This window comes from Mizuhopecten yessoensis, unplaced genomic scaffold (genome assembly GCF_002113885.1).
Source record: "Mizuhopecten yessoensis strain PY_sf001 unplaced genomic scaffold, ASM211388v2 scaffold4627, whole genome shotgun sequence".
In the NCBI taxonomy this organism is placed as follows: Eukaryota; Metazoa; Mollusca; class Bivalvia; order Pectinida; family Pectinidae; genus Mizuhopecten; species Mizuhopecten yessoensis.
In genome coordinates, this window is record NW_018405641.1 from 242,096 (window position 1) to 261,298 (window position 19,203).

Here is a 19,203-nt window from a genome sequence, read left to right on the forward strand (position 1 = left end):
ATATAAAAAAGAGTCCTTTGTTTAAACAAAGTATATAAGATAAAGTATCATATCTTTAATAAGATATTTGATGAAATATGAGATTTGAATTCGAAATAATAAACCGGAACTCCGTCGTCCGTCCGTTCGCATGTTGTGAACAAGATATCACAACAAAGAATGGATGTATTTTCACCAAGTGTATAAGACTGGCAATGCATACGCGCAAAGAAAAAAGTTCATACATGCGTTGGTAGTGAATTAAGTATACATGTACATGAGCCCCGGTAAATTTTCGTTATAAACCGTGTTTTCTTACCTGGAGTAAGGCCATGCAGCAGAACTGAATCAAATTTCTGTCAAAGAAACTCTCATTGAACAATCCCTCGTCTGCCAGTACACCTAGCGCATCCATCCAGTACTGGCAGCACTGCTTCCTCAAAAAAAACCAAAACATTTCTATTCTCTGATTTGCAGTGCTTCTACCGAAAATGAAGGTATTATTCCTCGTCATGAAATTCTGCATCTGGGCAACATGTCCATTTTCGGTACCATTGTCTCCACGCATGAGAGAGGGGCATCCTTTCCTAGAATCTACAGCTTCCATGTAATATCCAGCAATAACTCTGGGGTCGCTGCTGGTAGTATACACATTCAACCATATCAGATGCCGTGAAAATCCATCAATGCACCCACTGATGCATAGCCCGTACCGCTTCAACTTGTCATATGCATCTACGTGCCAAAGAAAATCGGGACCTTTCGAGAAATATCGCCGCCTTCTTAACCGTTTCCTTAGACGCAACTCGACTCCAATAGGATCCAACAGTTGCATCAGAAATTGAACATTGTCTCTTGGTATGGTGATACCTTGATGTAAGCACTGCAGGTGCATCCATCGATAGCCTTGCTGATTACCTATCGATGTTATTTTCTCTTGTATGAATAATGCAGCATCAAGGATATCCGTATGGAACTTTCTACGGAAGAGACCCTCACCTCGCAAAATTCTTTTAAGCGTTCTCAAACTGATGCATATTCCATGTCCTTCAGCTAGGAAACTTAATATATGCTTGTACGGCAACCCCAGATGAAAGTAGAATTTACACAGTTTGTTTCTGTCCATCTGAAATATAAAACGAGTCAAATTAAGTATACAATGATACAGGTGGATTGGTGGCTCAAAGGATAGCGCATTTGCTTTATACCAAGACAGCCATATTTTGATTCTCCGATCGGATGTGAAAATGTATCGGGTCACCTGCCAGACCACTTCGGTTCAATCCAGACACTCCGGTTTCCTCCCACAGTAAGACACCCTGCGTGCTTCAATCTTGGCAACCACGCATGACATAATTGTTGAAGAAGTTTATTAACAGAGAGCTCAACATGGTAGGACGGGATCTAAAAAACATGTGACGACACAATGTGCCCTAGTTATATAGCAACGTTTTGGAAAATACATCTACACATGTTTGATAACTTTATCCTGCCAGAATGTAGCTATAGTGAGTTGATGCAAAACATTTCTGTCATGAATTATCATTGAAAATTGTAAAAATGTGCACTCAGTCTATAATTCCGTATTCGTGCTGACGCCCAAATTTAACAAATAATTGTGAAATGGATAGTATGTCACTCGGGTAAATATTAGCCGCTTCCTGTCGACAGGGCGAATTTATCTTGGAGGCACGGTGGTCGAGTGGTAGGACGCCGGGCTCGTGACCGAAGGGTTACGGGATCGAGTCACGGCACGGCACTGTGTTGTATCTTTGAGCAAGATACTTCACTCCGCTTGTTCCAGTCTACTCAGCTGTAAATGAGTACGTGGTTGGGCAGTGCTAGAATTGTTGAATGCTAGCTGTTAGCGCCGAAATGGCAGCTACGGCTGTATGCTCCCCAAGGAGCTGAGAAAGGTATTGGCTGGTTGCAAAGGCCCAATAACCACGGATAATATTTTGTGAACCACTTTGAGACGACCTACGAACTAGGTTGTGATAAAGCGGTATATAAGAACCTCGAATCATTATTATTATTAGATCTTCAGAATAGAAACCAGAAATTCCGGGGTCGATTTCTGGCGGAGGCATTGGAAACAATTATCAGTGTAACGTATTGATAAACTTATTGCTTCATGATTTTATCATAAAATGTGGTGTTCTGGGAGGGATTGGCGCAGTCCCGTTTTCACATAAAGTAAAATAAAAATATTGATAATTTGAAGTTTTTTATTGCTTTATAACAGCAATACAGTTCACAAATTCACAAATTATCCTCCATGGTTATGGATCTCTATATCTACCAGCCACCGCCTTCCATAATTCCCCGGGGGAAACACAGCCGGAGCTGCCATACAGCGCTAATTGCTTCCACACGACATTCATTTACAGCTGAGTCGACTGGAACACAAAGTTCGGAGTTGCTTTAAGGATCCAACACAGTGCCTGTGCTGGGACTCGATCCAGCGGTCCTTCGATCACCAGTCCAGCGTTCTACCACTAGACCACCGTGTCTCTTAAATACTTGTGTTCTGTTATTTGACGATATTGCCACGGAATAGGTCTGCCAATACTTGCCGATGTTGTCATAACTTATTTCAAAACATTGTTTATGATGAGTTAGTGTAAGCGACATATGCAAAACCATTCCTTGTTTACATAATGCCATAAATGTCCACGATGTGCTTAAGACACATTTCAATACACGGTAGTAGTAACACAAGTTGAAATGGCATACTATGATTTCAAGTCCTGTTGCAAAAAATGAACGTATAATGTCCGACTTAAAAGCATCGATATTACAGATATTACGTCATGTCAACTTATTGCGGGTTGCATATATATAACGTCGACTTATGGAAACGTATTATGAGATCAACAGATCTATAGCTTATTTGATCTTGCTTGTAACAAGAATTTTCATTGGCTTAAACATTTGTTATCAGCCAACCCTAACGTAAAACACGAGTTCGCCCTTTGTAACGTCGCTTTTGATTGGCTGATACAGCGGCGAAATACTTTCTAAGAGAAAAGAGTCTATCAATAAGAGTGGATTTTCACAGGGATAGTGTATAGTAGATTAAATTATAAGGATTAACTTGAATATATTTTTTAAGTTTTTAGGGTGATATAACACAAAAAACCGGAGTGTACTCTCATCATAATCCGCTTCGCGGTTTATTTAGAGTACAGTCCGGTTTTTTGTTTAATATCTCCATAACATAAAAAAATATAATCAAGTTTATCCTTAAATGTAAAACTATGTCCAAAAATGCCCCTTTTCACATTTCATGACATAACAATCCGTCGTAAAAAATATGTCATTGTGTCAACATTACGCAGTAAATTAATCGAAACGGTGCCTTGATTTTTCACGGCATTTAAGGGTGCAATACGAAGTATTTATCAAGCCAAACACTCATGACAAAAAAACATTTCAAGACAGACTTCTTCGCTCAAAATATTATATATGGAATGATATCCTGTTGAATGAAATTCTTGTTTCATGTGCTATTTTTGGGGGCGTGTATTCATTCTTATATTGAGTGTGTACTATCTTCAGACATGTAGTCGTATGCATTTTGACACATATAACACACTTTAATTGACATCTTTTGCCTATTGTACAAATCGCATTGGTACATTGGCCTATTTTCGCTGTCCCTCGACAGATATAGCCATAACACTTTCAATAGTGTTCCTATCGAATACTTTTGAAAGTTTGTTCACGTCATTATATACATCCTCATTGAAGCTTTTTAAACCCCAAACTATCCATAAAAGTGTAACTTAATCGATGTATACTCACCTTCAAGTAATGACAGCTACAACCGTTCCACGAAAGCACACCATTCTATGAAAACCACATCATCCTTTGAGTTTTTACTAAGTCGTAATTACGAGATAAGTAAGTCATAATTACGAGATAGCTATGTCGTAATTACGAGATAACTAAGTCGTAATTACGACATACTAAGTCGTAATTACGACATATTTTTTTACTTCATGTGGCACTAACTGGCTTCCGTAATAAGCAAATGCAACACAGAATGTAAATATTGTAGTTTGAGCGTATACTACATATGTAAAACATACCATTTTTTTTTAAATGAACTGTATATTTACTATTAAAATATCCCGATCTGATAACAACCAAGAAATATAGAGTTTATTTATATCAACATATGTTACCGATACGTCTTGTCCTACAACATTTATTGGCAAGAACACTGCAATGTGTTGAAAGTTAAAACAAAAACAATGTATTTATGAAAAACAAAAACAACCTAACACGAATTCAAAGTCAATTGAAAAACACAGGAAAAGACACTAAACCTCCAGAGGCAACACTAGGTGCTCCGGAGGAGTTTGGTTATCCTGAACCATAAGTAGTTTCTGTCGTGTTTCCTGATGTAGTTTGAGGTAGAATTACATCAATTGTATAATACGATGCATTTATTTGGAAATTTTAGAAAAAAATATTGAAATGGTCTTATGACTTGAGATGATGATATTTTTTAGACACAAACAATTGATTGCACATAAACAATTTGGTAATTAATACAATATGCCAAAAATGAATTTCTCAATACAATACAGATGTTTCGTCCTTCAATGACTTGTCGGTGATGCTAGGGACCAAAAGGATGAGAATTCAAATTAGTTGAAACTGCTATTGAAACAGAAGGAAAGTGCATTAACCTCCTTAATTATATAAATTTTATAAACTAGAGGAATATTGGTTAATTTCAAATTTATAATGACTATGAACCGTGCCACTAATACACCATGCATATGTTTTGACTTTCTATGACTAAACACTGATACTAAAGGCCTAAAAGGTGAATCCCAAATGAAAACGAAAGTATTTTCTTTCGAGCATTGTTCAGAAAATATATTATTATGCTAATCGACAAAACGAAAAATAAAATAATAATGGAACATAACAGGGTAAGACCACACAAGATCATTGTTAGGCTTTCACGCCTAAAAAGGCTGTATGAATTGTAACCTAAAATGTTGTAGTCTACAGTCACATTGCTGACTGGTCCTCTCCATACAGAGCTATTTTGTCGCTCCAGTCAAAACAGTTGGGAGGTCGCGGTGCGTACTAAGTTATGCAATAGAGAGACAGCGAGCTCTCAGGAAACGTCTTGTGAACTATAAGAGAGAACCCGTTGTGAACAGTATACCACAGGCCACACATAAGGGTGGAAAGAGGTCCAGATGATTGAAAAGGATACAATTAGAGGTTCAGATGTGGGGCCCGATATGCCCAGGTTGAGTGGTTGGCATGAGCTCAGCGTGAGCGGATAGAAACTACAATTTACCTGATGAGAGATATTTGTTTGTGGGTAATAAAGGTCTTAAAAATCACCGTTCATTAAATTTATATTATTTTTGAAGTATACAGAAACAAATAAGCCAACAGACATTACCAATTCATTCATAAACAATGAGCTGTGAGATTGTCTTGTTTCCTTCCTCGCCCCGCCCCTTCTTCTCATCTCCAACGATTCTTCCACTTTTTTCGTTCTGTGTTATCTTGTCTTATTTTCAATTCCATCCTTCATCTGGTTTGTTGGTTTCATCCGGTAAATATTGTTTACAATTTGTATTACATAAGTGCTATCGTTTATAAAAGATTATATAGCGATAAATAGTTTTAAATGTCCATGTAACGGTAAAATATAAATAAAACAAAACACGAAGACTTGTATAAACGGCTAGCGCTTTAGCCCATCTTGGGGCTCTTCAGGCGATTTTTAAGGTTGTTAAGCCCCAAGATGGGCGAAAACGTTAGCCGTTTATACTAGTCTTCGTGTTTTGTTTTATTTAAGTTTATATATATAAACATATATATTTTACAAGCTGGTTAACTGATATTGGTCTGCTGATTCACTCGTTAGCTGCTACTTGCCAGTGTATGAGACTGACAGATGCTGTCAGATTTAGTATATCTCCCTCTCAGTGTGTCATTTCATCACTTACTTGTTATACTTATTTGTTCACCCTCACTAAATTTACTAAATTTCGCAAAAGAATGTTTGCATTATATTTACCTATCAAAAAGATATTTCGGGAGTTTCTACGCCATATCCCAATTATCATCGTCGTGTCATTTTTCCAGCTTCAGCATCTCAACGCTTCAGTTTTCACGGTATTTTTAATCTTTTTGTCGTCGTTCGCACACTCACAGTATCATTAGTCAACGATGCGGTCATCGAAAATTCTGCCTTCGGATTGCAGAATATTAGATATATACCCTTTTATATTACTAATATCTTTTGCAATGAACTTGTTTTGTGGGGTTTTCTGTGTCTCGATAAAGGAGCGGATTACTTTGACATCATACCTTCTACACTGTAAAAGTTACTGCCTTGCCCTATATACTAATTTTAAGTAATTCGTATCCAGTGTTATCTGGGAAGTTATCGTTGATATCTCCTCCTTTAACCTTTATCTATTCACACATGTATATATCTTCTGATTTTTCATGAATATTTATCAATCGCTGAGACATTTTAGAAACAAATGAATTATAAATAGCCAGTTAATAATAGACAGTCTACATATTAGTAATATACTTGAGGTAATTACACTCTTCAATTGCCGTTCTTTTTTATTATTAAAAAGCAGTTTAAGAAATTGTGTGATGGTGATATAAAGAATTCAGATAAGTTTTTTCATTGTGATAGACTGGAAACAAATATAAATACAGCTTTTTTACTGTTGACTATAGAATTATTGTTGAAAGACTGAAACATAGTTTTTTCTCAAAGTGATTCCCTGAGAGTCGAGGATATTTTCCTGTTAATGCCAGAGTATTTTGTCCATATTATAGCTTACCTGGATAACTAACTTGTTTTCCTTTTCAATAGGACACATTGTCCTTAAAATCTTGAATTAAAGAACGCGCCCCTCAGTAGCCACTGTGACATATTAACACCTTATAACAGAAGAGACTGAAAGGCTAATACTAAAGAATGGAAGTAAGTTAACGGTCGTGAAACCATCACAAGGTTACCTCCAGAATATTTTTACCTGGTATTTTTCCTTTTTTGGGGATGTTTAAGGCAGACTCGGCACCGTAGCACGCACAACAAACCATGTCATATATATATCATAAAGAAGTGGCCATTAAGGTTTCTCACTTCAAATTTTTACTTTTTTTATACCACACTTTTGGCAATTTTGACACCAAAAGGAAACACAAAATATGTTCCTTGAGTAAAGAGTTTAAGCAATAATTAAGTTTGAATCATCTCAATAATTTATTGAAGGTGAGTGGGTTTGGTACATTCAATAATTTACCAAACATATATACCTTATCTTTACATTTATAGCCCTCAATTCATCCCTCTGTTCAGTTTTTTTTAAATATGCATTAAAAAACGGATAATGTTACGTCAATAAACTGGTTGAAATATGATGCAAAAATACGTCTCAGCTTTATGCCCGAGGGAATTCTTTTAAATATCTTTCTTGTTTACATACCGATCTACGAATAACAAAATTTAATAGAAAGTAACATATCTTAGATTTATAGTGTGTACAAAAAAGCAAACAACTGTTCCATAGTAAATTTCTGATACTGTCGACGATGCTAGGAAAGGGAATAGATTTTTTTGGTAAATCATAAAAAAAAGATCCACAAAAACAAAGTTTTATCTTTTTTTATATTTTACTTTTGATAATTGGTATTCTAATAAATATTTACATCTATAAAAATATTAAGAATGAGTCCTGTAATCTAAAATATTCCATTTTTTTTGTCATTGTCGCCAAAGGTAATTTTGCCAATACCGCCCAATAACAAGTTTTTTTCTACACTTTACTAGCCATGTCAAAATCGTGCTTATACTGATAAAATACGGGTTTATCTAGACAATAATAATGCCCACCTGTACATATCAGCATCATAGTCATCCAGTTAAAATCCAAATTTGTTAGCATGTGATGCTCTAACCCAGTCACATGTATAGACTTGGATAAAGCAAGTCATTAACATTTGAATCTTTTCGATGATCAAATTTGGAAAAGCATTTACTAAAAGAATTATAGTTATCATTTGATGAATGCTTTATATATTTAACTTTCCTTCGCACGTATCCTCTAATCGATGGGAAGACGTAGTCACTCTCTCGACATTCTTTACAAGTTTGCAGTGTATTGTTATTGTTTCAAATGATAATTTCAGTCCACAACTACTGAACATCACTCATAAAGCATTCCATCGGTAAAGATGTCTTATCTAAGATTTATTTTGTTCCAAATATGTAAACACTGTCTTCGTTGAAACTATCTGAAACAATCTGAGTCAAATTAGATGCATACCCACTTCAAAAACATGAGTATAGTTCAAACTAGTTATGCATACGATTCTTCTTTCTTTAGAATGAGGCGCTTATATTCATCATAGTCGTAATGATTTCCGCCTAACTGTATATAGGTTACACCATCGCTTTGGATAAGTTTGTGTCCTGTATAGGGACAGACTGATTGCTGTGTGTAGTTTGTGGATGGCCGCGTGCTTTGGTTGTCCTGGTCCTGACCAGATGTGTTTCTTGATGTGACATGATCACGAGCACTTGAACGATAGACATCCGTTCGTTGTTTTGCGGCCGCAGTAGCTTTCATCCCATTCAGATCCCCACGCTCTATTTTGTTCTTCCTCTCCACTTTCTGTGGTTGAACTACTCCTTTCACAAGAAGTGGTCCATTTTCGTGGAGGAGTAAGGGCGGCCACACGTTGTATGATACAACTGTCCCACTGTTGGTGTACGGCTTGTACATGCTGGTATCGAAAGTAACGCCTTCGGTCGCATCCTTACCGATAGCCAAGGGCAGGTCCTGAATGCACATCAGCCAGCATAACTCGATACATTTCTGGACAAAGTTGGGAACTGTTTTTACCTCAAACCAAAACTTGTCAGAAGCGTGTTCCTGTTATCCAATATGCAAAAAAGTAAAACAAATCTGTATAATGGTGTTTAAACAAGTGATATAGGTGTAGGAATATGTCCATTCCCGAGTAGCTAGAATAAATATTTATTTTACGGAAAATAAGAAAATATATCAATTTCTATTTGGGCGGATAAATGGGGTATAATCTTCAATCCGGATAAAATGAAGGCTCTCCCTTTTTCTTATTAGATATTAGACTTTGAGACGTTGCATCCTGACCTATTTTTCAATAATGCATCTAGTAATAACGTTGTTCATCATAAACATATTGGTCTTATTTTCAATGGCAATGCCAACTTTAAGATTGATAAAAAATCTCTTGAGACATCCTAGAATATGCTGATGTTGTATGGGCTAGCTGTTCCCAGAGAGAGTGCAACGTCTTAGAGTCAATTCAACTTGAAGCAGCACGCATTATTTATAGTTTAAGACGGGGAACAGGCCAAGATATTTTATATAGAGAGACTGGCTTTGTTACGCTTAGCAAAAGAAGACATTCACATCAAAATATCGCATTTTTTTTTTTTAATTTTGAACAACAATTGTCCATTATATCTCTCAGACTTAATACTGCCCTTTTTAATAACATTGATCATTACAACTATCGACATATTATATTATTTGATGTTTCATTACCAAGAACACCTATATATAATTCTAGCATAAAACCTAATGTCAGAATGGAATAATCCAGCCTGTCTGTTTCCAACTAGGACATATCTTGGAGCTCTGAAAAGGGCATGTTTACGTTCATCCAATATGGTTGTTCAACTACTATGCAGTAATATTTGTAAATATCACGGTGATAGAAAAGTTAACATAACAGTATGTCAGTTAAGAAATTCTGCAAGTAATTTGAATTCAGGTTCCCTTTTCCAAAATCTCAATCACTTCTTCTTGCACTGTCCTCTATATACTAACCAAAGAAAAATATAACTGAACTCTGCCAGCCATATGTGATGCTATTTCACTCAATATCCAAACTTTTATTTATGGTTTTCAATCACAAGACATAAATATAAATAAAGATATTGTGGAGACAGTTCAGAACTACATAAGAGATTCCTGGCGTTTTTATTATATTTTTAAATAATATTGTCAAATAATCCCTCACAACAATTGCAATATGTATTGTCTTACCAAAATCAAAGTACAAATAATCTCTTATTCTGATACTTAAAGAAACATATGTAAAATGTACCGCTTATATGATGTATATAAACTATTATGTTTTGTAAGGAGAGGGCTGATATAGGCATAGCGCCTTTTGCCCAATTCCTTTTGTACATAACATCAGTACATTAAAATATTCTGAAATAAAAAAAACAACAAAAAACCTTTACGCATTAAGCAACTTTAGAATACAATGCATACAATGTAATTTATGATAATGTAAAGTGTGCCAGAAGAAAGTGGCATCAACTTACACAAAATAAAATGTTTACATTTGGCACGGAAAGACATAATAGATTCATTGTTATTCAAACCAGTTGTGCATTCAGAGTTTTAATTTGTGATAATTTCATTAAAGAAAACTTCTCATCGCAAAAAATAAAGCATAAAATCAAAGAAAACTTATGTATGTTAAACCTCGGTATATATCGACAAGTCTACAACAGAAGGTCTATGACGTAGCGTAATCGCAAAAGATGGCCTCCACCGACTGCTGGTATGTTATCATGGTTTCTGATCTAAGAAATGTATGTTCAATTCAATTTTAAAAAGACTGATAAAAGTAAGAACAGATCAATATTATTCAATTATAGCCTTTGGCTGAGGTCGATACCTGGATTTATCGACCCGAGAAAAGATATATTGACATCGGACTGCGTCCTCGGTCTAAGGCTACAATTGTTTCATTATTTTCAAACCAGTGATGTAAGCAATGTGAAAAAAAACACAACAAAACAATTCGGGAGCGGGACGATGCGTTGTTTGGAGACATGTCATAATTCTATTTTTAGAAACACCCAGTCCTCCAACAAAAATCATTCACTCCTGGCCAATCACTTGTTGGGAATAACATGAAAAAGTCTTTTTTTTTAGAAAGATTCTTAATTCGGTCACGAAAACAAATAAAAACAATATCAATTTTCACTCTTTCAAAGTTCACACAGGTTAATGGAACTATACTGATATTCCCCAATGAAAACGCTTCTTACTTCTTCATCACATGTGATAAAAGCAATTATGGTCATCACTGAAACTGTATGAATTGCATGGGTTTAGAAATGACTTGTTACAAAGATAATTATTCCTATGGACCATTGATTTAAATAAATGACGACTGCATAGGTTTAATACATTTCTTATTGTTTAACGGTGTTCATATTTGCAGAACGATGATTATTTCAGTGAAACAATTTTTGTTTTCTAGCAGAGCCGTTATAATCAACTGGAGATTACTTATAGATCTCGAAAAAAAGCATTATGTGGGGTACCTTGTAGATTTTATCCACGGCGTAAGAAGACACCCCCTTCCGGAATTCTTTCAGCTGTTTGTATATTGATCTCGGAATCTTTGGGTTGGATGCCTCTACCCATCCATGTTTCGGTCTCCCCTGGAAATGATATGGACACGCATTACAGTACACATTTTCAGGACATATATTAATATATGAGTATCATCATTATAAAAACGCAATAGAAATATTTTTTTGAATCATCTTCAATGGTTTACTTAAAAGAAAGTGTCCACTCGTCTGTCTGCAATTTTTTTTTAGTCCGAACTACTTCTTCTAAGTTACAGTATACATTTTACATAAAACTTTATTTATTTTACAATATTTATGAAACAAGTTATTTTAACTTATATTAATCACTCTTGCTGATCCTATACCATTTCACGTTCAATCGAGGAATTGTACCCAGTCGCCTTGGTGAGAGGCAAGTGTGTTATTCACTGCACCACCCGACCATACAAATAAAAGTTTGCAGATTTATAAGTTTGAAATGTATTTGTTGACTTTGTTAGTTGTTTTTCGCTGTAAATGGTATCAATTAGCGCATATACGTAACATCAATTTGGAATTATGGGGATAAAAGTAAGTCGGCTGTTCATAGTTCGTTATGCTCTTGCAGCCAGCTGTGCGTCAGCTTATGCCATGAGTAACCGGAGCTTTACCTTGCCTGTGCCTGACACAGAGAGCTAGTATGCGATACCGTATGACCGTTGTGAAAACACATCTGAACGTTAAATGACTTCGGTTTGGTCTAAACATGTAGCTCCCCTTTACCTGTGTTTTCACACCTCGACGACTTACGTAACTGTCTCGGATGAGGAAATCTACGGTCTAGGTACATGTACAAAGTGGCTATGTTTTCCTGTATATTTAACTGAGACTCAATTTGGGTTGTTTCAAAACACCGAAACACCGTTTCTTAATTTAAGAAAATATAGAACGATCAGCTAATAGATGTAAGCAGAATATAGAAACATACTTAAAAAAATCAATTTTATATGTTAAAACATGAAACCGTATATATTGTTAAGCCATTTCTCAATTTACACCAACCACGATTGTCTTTGCACAACGTTCGTCCATCGTCCGCGCAAATGTGTGCAAGCAATTCAATCGTTCGCACATCGCGCACACATCTGTTCTAATTTATCAATAATTTAAATGTTGTCCGATCTATTTTATATCGTATATAGGCAAAAGAAATATCACCAGGATACGACCATCATATCATGGTATCCCAATATTCTTCTGATAACATGTAAAAGCATCTCCACGGAAGGTTGTCAAGCAGGGTCAGGTATTACTAATGGAAAGACGGCCATACTTCTATCGTAAAGACTCAAAGGGCTCATTCATTTATCCGCATATTAAAATGTGTTATGGCAGATTTTTTTCATCAAGATGAAACTGTTTAACATATTTCAAACTTTGTTTTCAACCTTTGATGCCCCTTTTTCCCATATTAATTTCAGCTTAAGCTACTTAACACCAGGACCCAGTTTCACTAAAGGTCGTAAGTCCACACGTAGACGTTCACGTAGACGTAGACGGAACTTACGTCTAAAACCAATTTCACTAAAAGTCGTAACGTAAAGTTACGTCTGAATTTACATGTTAGTCTACGTCTGCCCTTGTGTACACGTAAGATTAAACGTTACTATAACCAACAACACAAGAAAAACTTTTTTATTTTGCAACGGAATAATAATCAAGCAACCCTTGGAAGAGAGCAACTTTTCGTGCGAGGAGTCAGCCGTTAGATATATTTAGAGTTGACGACTTTATTTGCATGTATAGGTTCCTGAGGCATATATTATTATCCATCAACGACAGTGTAAATGAACAAATTTGACGAGCTACTGCCAGAAGTCATATCATTCCAACACAGTTGCAGATGAAATTACAACAGCAGGCGTCCTTTAAAAATTCTGTGTATACCGGATGTTAAAGGTCTCAAGTAAAAATTAAAAAATGAACAGATGACGAGTCTTTCGCAGTATACGGATATCATTTACGGATTTATATTGCCACGATACGATATAAATAAATCTGAACACAAATACACAAATGTATTAGCTATTAATTATCTTGTACAGTCAAAAGTTGACATCGTCTACCGTCGCCTATTTTCTTCTCCATTACGAGTATGGAACAAACACATTAAAAACAAGTACTAATTGTAATGAGGGAACCATTACAGAAGTCCCCCAAACATCCCACATAGTCGCAAAAATACATCAGAAAAGGATCACAATGGCATAAAACACCTTCATACTAAATTTGAGTGAACTCGAACAATATCTGAATTTCGACCAATCTGAAGCCTCCATGTGGTTGATATGGCAACATAACCTATGCGATTGAATTAGCAGTCCTCCAATACCCCTGTAAACCAATTTTCACAAAAATCGAACAATATTTAAATTTCCATCAATCAGTAACCAGTACATGTCAGCCATTTTGTCAAATAAGAAAACGGATGTCGTGGTTGAGTTCGCGGTACCATCATACACCTACATGCCAAATTTGGAATGCATTGGAAAATATCTATTAAACATGTAAAATAGGATAGATGCTATCTTTAGCGACCACCTTAAAAAATTATAAATTCCAACATTTTTGAAAGATCCATGGCGGCCATTTTGTTGACAGTGTCCTATACCGATACTTTCCTAAAAAATATATTTTGATGCGCCAAATATAACAAAAGTTATGACGCAGTTCCTGCCCCAAACCAAAGTGAGATAACAAGCCCTGATCACTCCATCTCATCAGAAATAGAGAACACCAAGGAGCAGATAACCAAGGAACATCAAAATGGACAACTGTCTTGTTTGTCCTACGGCCGAGCTTCGGAGCAAAGAGGACGGAACCCGTCGACAACACTCGCGAGCCCATTAAAGTAGCTACACTTAATGAAAAAAACGGCAAAGGTAACAGGACCTACGTTGAGGAACTCCTTCAAAACCATGATGTAGTGTGTCTACAAGAACACTGGCTATACGACTTTGAGATCTTGATGATGAATGACCTTTCTAATAAACATGAAGTATTCGGAAAATCTGTTGATACCAAAAACCCAATACCCCCCCTACAGGTACCTCGTGGATATAGAGGCACTGCCATACTCTGCAGGAATGATTGGGACATAAAAACAACGAAACATCCAGATGGTGGTGACAGAATAACAGTTATTGAACTGGATACAGATCCCAAAATGTGTATTATCAATGCCTACCTACCCTCAAGGGGAAATAACTCCAGAGCAGTCTACATTGAAATACTGGATGAGGTGCGTGAAGTCTTACTTAAATTCACTGGAACGCACGCAGTACTACTCTGTGGAGACATGAACTCCTCACTACGGAGAACCCCGAGAAATGACCGAGACCTGTTCTGGAACAGTTCTGCAAGGACAACCAACTGTACAACAAGCAGGATGGAACACCTACATTCAGGCATGCAAGTGGAGAAAATACAGCCAAAATAGAATATATTCTCATGAACAAAAAGGCTTACGAACTACTACTGGATCTACATGTTGACCATGCCGACCATAGGAATACTTCAGACCACACGAGTATCTCTACAACAATCAGTATCAACCTCCATACCAAAGATTATCCGCATCCTACCAGTTCAAGACCAGCATGGCATAAATGCGATCAACAGAGGTATAAGGCAGAAGTCAAACGGACCTTGGACCCAACACAAATAGACTCTCCAAAATCCTTGGATGATGCTATAAACCATCTAACTGAAACCCTACATTATGCGGCGCGAATAAGTATCCCGGGGCACAGCGGAGAAAATGGTAGCAAGAGGAAACGCAAGAAAAGACCACTTGACCCAGCGGTTAAGGAAGCCTCGAAAACTAGCAAGAAGGCATGGTGGACATGGAGACTACATGGTCGCCCCTCCAGCAGACAACACCCTGCAAATATAGCAATACGTCAAGCAAAGGAATCTCTTAGAACGATCCAGAGGAAACAGGCTTGTGACAAGCAAATAGAAAAAGTCACCAACATCATGGCTTCAAAAGGAGACCTGAAGACCTTCCACAAATTGATTAAGCTCCAACGGTCCACAGGCACACACAGTACAACCCAGCTTATGGTGGATGGGAGGATGCTTAGTAATGCAGACGAGATCAAAGATGGATGGGCCGATTATTTCCAAACTCTAGCTCTTCCATTGAAAGATGACCTTTTCCATGATGATTACCTGAGGGATATCCAACTTGACAACAGGATCATTAAATCTATATGCATGGCAGATGGACTCGACATCAGACCAGCTAGTATAGTTGAGATCAAAGCAGCAGTCTCAAAGCTACACAACAACAAGGGCCCTGATGCATATGGCATGACCTGTGAACATCTCAAGATGGCAGGAAATAGGATTCTGGATAACCTGAAGGCTATTATAAATGCCATATTGCAGCAGAAAGAGGTACCAGAAAACCTCAAACTCGGCCTGCTAACCCCTGTACATAAGAAAGGTCCAACAGATAAACCAGGGAATTACAGAGGAATCACTGTTACTCCTATACTACTAAATATACTAGAACATGTACTAAAGAGCAGACATGAAACGATCCTTCTGAGAACCCAGTCCCAACTCCAATCGAGCTTCACAAAAGGAACCTCACCAGCAAAATCAGCCCTAATTATTACAGAATGCCAACTAGAAGCCAAATCAAACAAGAAGAAACTATTACTCACGACCTTAGATACACAGAAGGCGTTCGATGTGGTAAATCATGAAATCCTCCTCCACCAACTGTTCTTCGATGGTATACAAGGCCCAGACTGGATCCTTTTACATAACCTCTATGAGAATATGACATCCAGAGTAAAATGGCAAGGAACACTCTCTAAGGAAATCAATCTACTGCAAGGTGTTAGACAAGGAGGAGTCCTCTCAACAGAGCATTATAAGCGCTACAATAACCCCAACTAGAGGGTAAATATCAGGGTGCCACTGTCGGAAACATACACATCCCTCAGGTCACCTGTGCTGATGATCTTGCCCTTCTCTCCCACTCGGGTGCAGAAATGAGACAAATGGTCGACAACGTTGAGCAATTCAGCAATAGTAGCCGGTATCGGATAAATCCCTCGAAAAGCTCTATCCTCCAGTACAACTCAAATCAGGACATTAACCTGCCTATCCTCCAAAATACAACTAGGCAAAACAGCAGTCCATCTCGGCATATTAAGATCCACTGAAAGAAAATCTAGTGTGCAGGAAAAGATTGAAAAGGGAAGGAGAACCGTCTACTTCCTCATGGGAGCAGGTCTGCATGGCAAGACTGGACTAAGCCAAACCTCAAAGGGATACATCTGGTCAGTTTATGTCATTCCCAGAATACTGTATGGCCTGGAGACGCAGCTCCTCACCAAGTCCAACCTGGAAAGTCTCGAGATATTTCAGAGGAAATATCTACGTCAAATGCAGCACCTACCAGACAGAACACCCTCCGTGGCTGTTCTCAGCCTCGTCGGTATCCTGCCTACTACCACTGTCATCCATAAAAACCTGCTCAACCTTTTCCACTGTGTCCTGTCTAAACCAAACTCTATCGAATACAGGATTGCTGTGCGGCAACTTGCTGTAAAGTCAGCTGAAGAACCCAGCATCTTCTCAGAGATCCGGCGATTACTGCAACTCTACAACTTGCCAACAGCATACCATCTGCTCCTTAACACCCGAATAAATATGAATGGAGACGCATCCTCAATGCGGCCATAAACGGGAAAGTGGAAGCTGACTGGAGAGACGAGGTAAAAGAGAAACCCTCTCTGAAATATCTAAACCCGGATGCACTGAAAGTTGGATTACCCCACCATCTATACTCAATGACAAATCCAATACAAAAGGACGTACAAAGAGCAGAATCAAAAGCCAGGATTCTAACTGGAACGTACATTCTGCAGTCAAACCGAGCCAGATTCAACCAATTTGAGATCGACCCCACCTGTAAACTCTGCGACTCCCAACCTGAATCAAGATGCCATTTCATAGCTGAATGCTGCAGACTGGATGATATTAGACTCAGATGCAAAAGAAAACTCATCGAGATCCCTGGATTGACAAAACAGCATCTACTGGAAGACCCTGAGAGCTTCACTCAACTTATCCTCGACTGTTCTCGCCATCTCACTGATCAACAGATGCATCATAAACGCAGAGAAGAAATAGTCCACAGAATCGAACTCTGCTCCAGGGAGTTCCTTACCAACATACATCTAAAGAGAATCCGTTACCTATCTGCACTCAATCTCTGAGCAATCAATGACGTTCCCCCTTTCCCATTGACATTAGTATATCCAGATTACCACTACTCATGAATGGACAAAGTTTCATGATGGGCTGATGATAGGGACACATGTAAATACGTCCATTTGTATATAGCCCCAGTGTGAATTCCCTGTGCTACAGTGTTTTATATTCTAAAGGACCTCGCCAATCCAACTAACTCACCAAGGACCTACTTGGGTGCTCCGCCAAATAATCGGAGGAATCTGAAGACTGAACTGAACTGAACTGAACTATGGCTCAAACTGTTTTAGCCAATCAGAGGTTATGGCGGCCATCCTGAATGGTAATCGAAAAACAAAAAGGTGTTTGCACATCTAGAGACTATCAGTAATAATCTCTCAAAGTTTGGTGAAGATCCGACCTATAGTTTCTGAGAAAAGTGTCGGAAACCTTTACGGCGGAAAGAAAAGAAGAAGAAGGAAGAATATTAATAACAAGTACTAATTGTAATGGAGGACCATTACAGAAGTCCCCCAAAACCCCGCAGTTATGTTCACTTTGCCGTAATACCACTCCATACCAATTTTCAACAAAATCAAACAATATCTAAATTTCGACCAATCAGAAGCGTCAGTGTGATTGCTATGGCAACGAAAGCAATGCGGTTGAATTTGCAGTTCCCTAATACCCCTATATACCAATTTTAATCAAAATCGAACAATATCTAATTTTCGACCAATCAGAAGCCTCCGTGTAGTTGCTATGGCAACGAAAACCACGCGGTTGAATTCGCAGTCCCCTAATACCCCTATATACCAATTTTAATCAAAATCGAACAATATCTAAATTTCGACCAATCAGAAGCCTCCGTGTAGTTGCTATGGCAACGAAAACCATGAGGTTGATTTCGCAGTCCCCTAAAACCCCTATATACCAACTTTCATCAAAATCGAACAATATCTAAATTTCCCCCCCAACGACCCCTGTTGGACTTAGGAACATAGGCAAAATCAGACAACAGCTAAATATCGACCAATCAGAGGACTCCATTTTGTTACCATGGCAACTGATCTGTTCGAAACTGTTACCATTGTGTTTGGCATCCCTTAAAACCCCTATGTACCAATTCTGGGCAGAATCAGACAACATTTAAATTTCGACCGATCAGAGGCCTCCATTTCGTTACGATGGCAACTAAATCTTTCGTAACTGTTACCATCGTGTTTTCGCATCCCTCAAAACCCTTATGTACCAATTCTAGGCAGAATCAGACAACATCTAAATTTCGACCAATCAGAGGCCTCCATTTCGTTACCATTGCAACTGAATTTTCGAAACTGTTACCATTTTGTTCGGAATTCCTGAAAACCCCTATGTACGTATTTTGGGCAGAATCATAAAACAACTAAATTTCGACCAATCAGAGGCCTCCATTTCCTTACCATGGCAACTGAACTTTTCGAAACTGTTATCATCCTGTTCGGAATCCCTGAAAACCCCTATGTACCAATTTTGGGCAGAATCAGACAACA

At 37.7% G+C, this 19,203-nt stretch overlaps 2 protein-coding genes across 2 annotated transcripts in view; both read right to left on the reverse strand.

Moving 5' to 3' along the window:
• LOC110449483 overlaps positions 1 to 3,881 on the reverse strand; it is an 8,386-nt gene extending 4,505 nt beyond the window's left edge. The window contains exons 1-2 of the mRNA XM_021496369.1: positions 3,787 to 3,881; positions 299 to 1,105 (exon numbers count right to left, since the gene is read on the reverse strand). Coding sequence (XP_021352044.1) covers positions 299 to 1,105 — 807 coding nt within the window. The 5' untranslated portion in view covers positions 3,787 to 3,881. The remainder of the gene's footprint in view (positions 1 to 298; positions 1,106 to 3,786) is intronic.
• Positions 3,882 to 7,682: 3,801 nt separating this feature from the next.
• LOC110449490 overlaps positions 7,683 to 19,203 on the reverse strand; it is a 42,782-nt gene continuing 31,261 nt past the window's right edge. Inside the window, exons 7-8 of the mRNA XM_021496377.1 lie at positions 11,387 to 11,506; positions 7,683 to 8,924 (exon numbers count right to left, since the gene is read on the reverse strand). Coding sequence (XP_021352052.1) covers positions 8,349 to 8,924; positions 11,387 to 11,506 — 696 coding nt within the window. The 3' untranslated portion in view covers positions 7,683 to 8,348. The remainder of the gene's footprint in view (positions 8,925 to 11,386; positions 11,507 to 19,203) is intronic.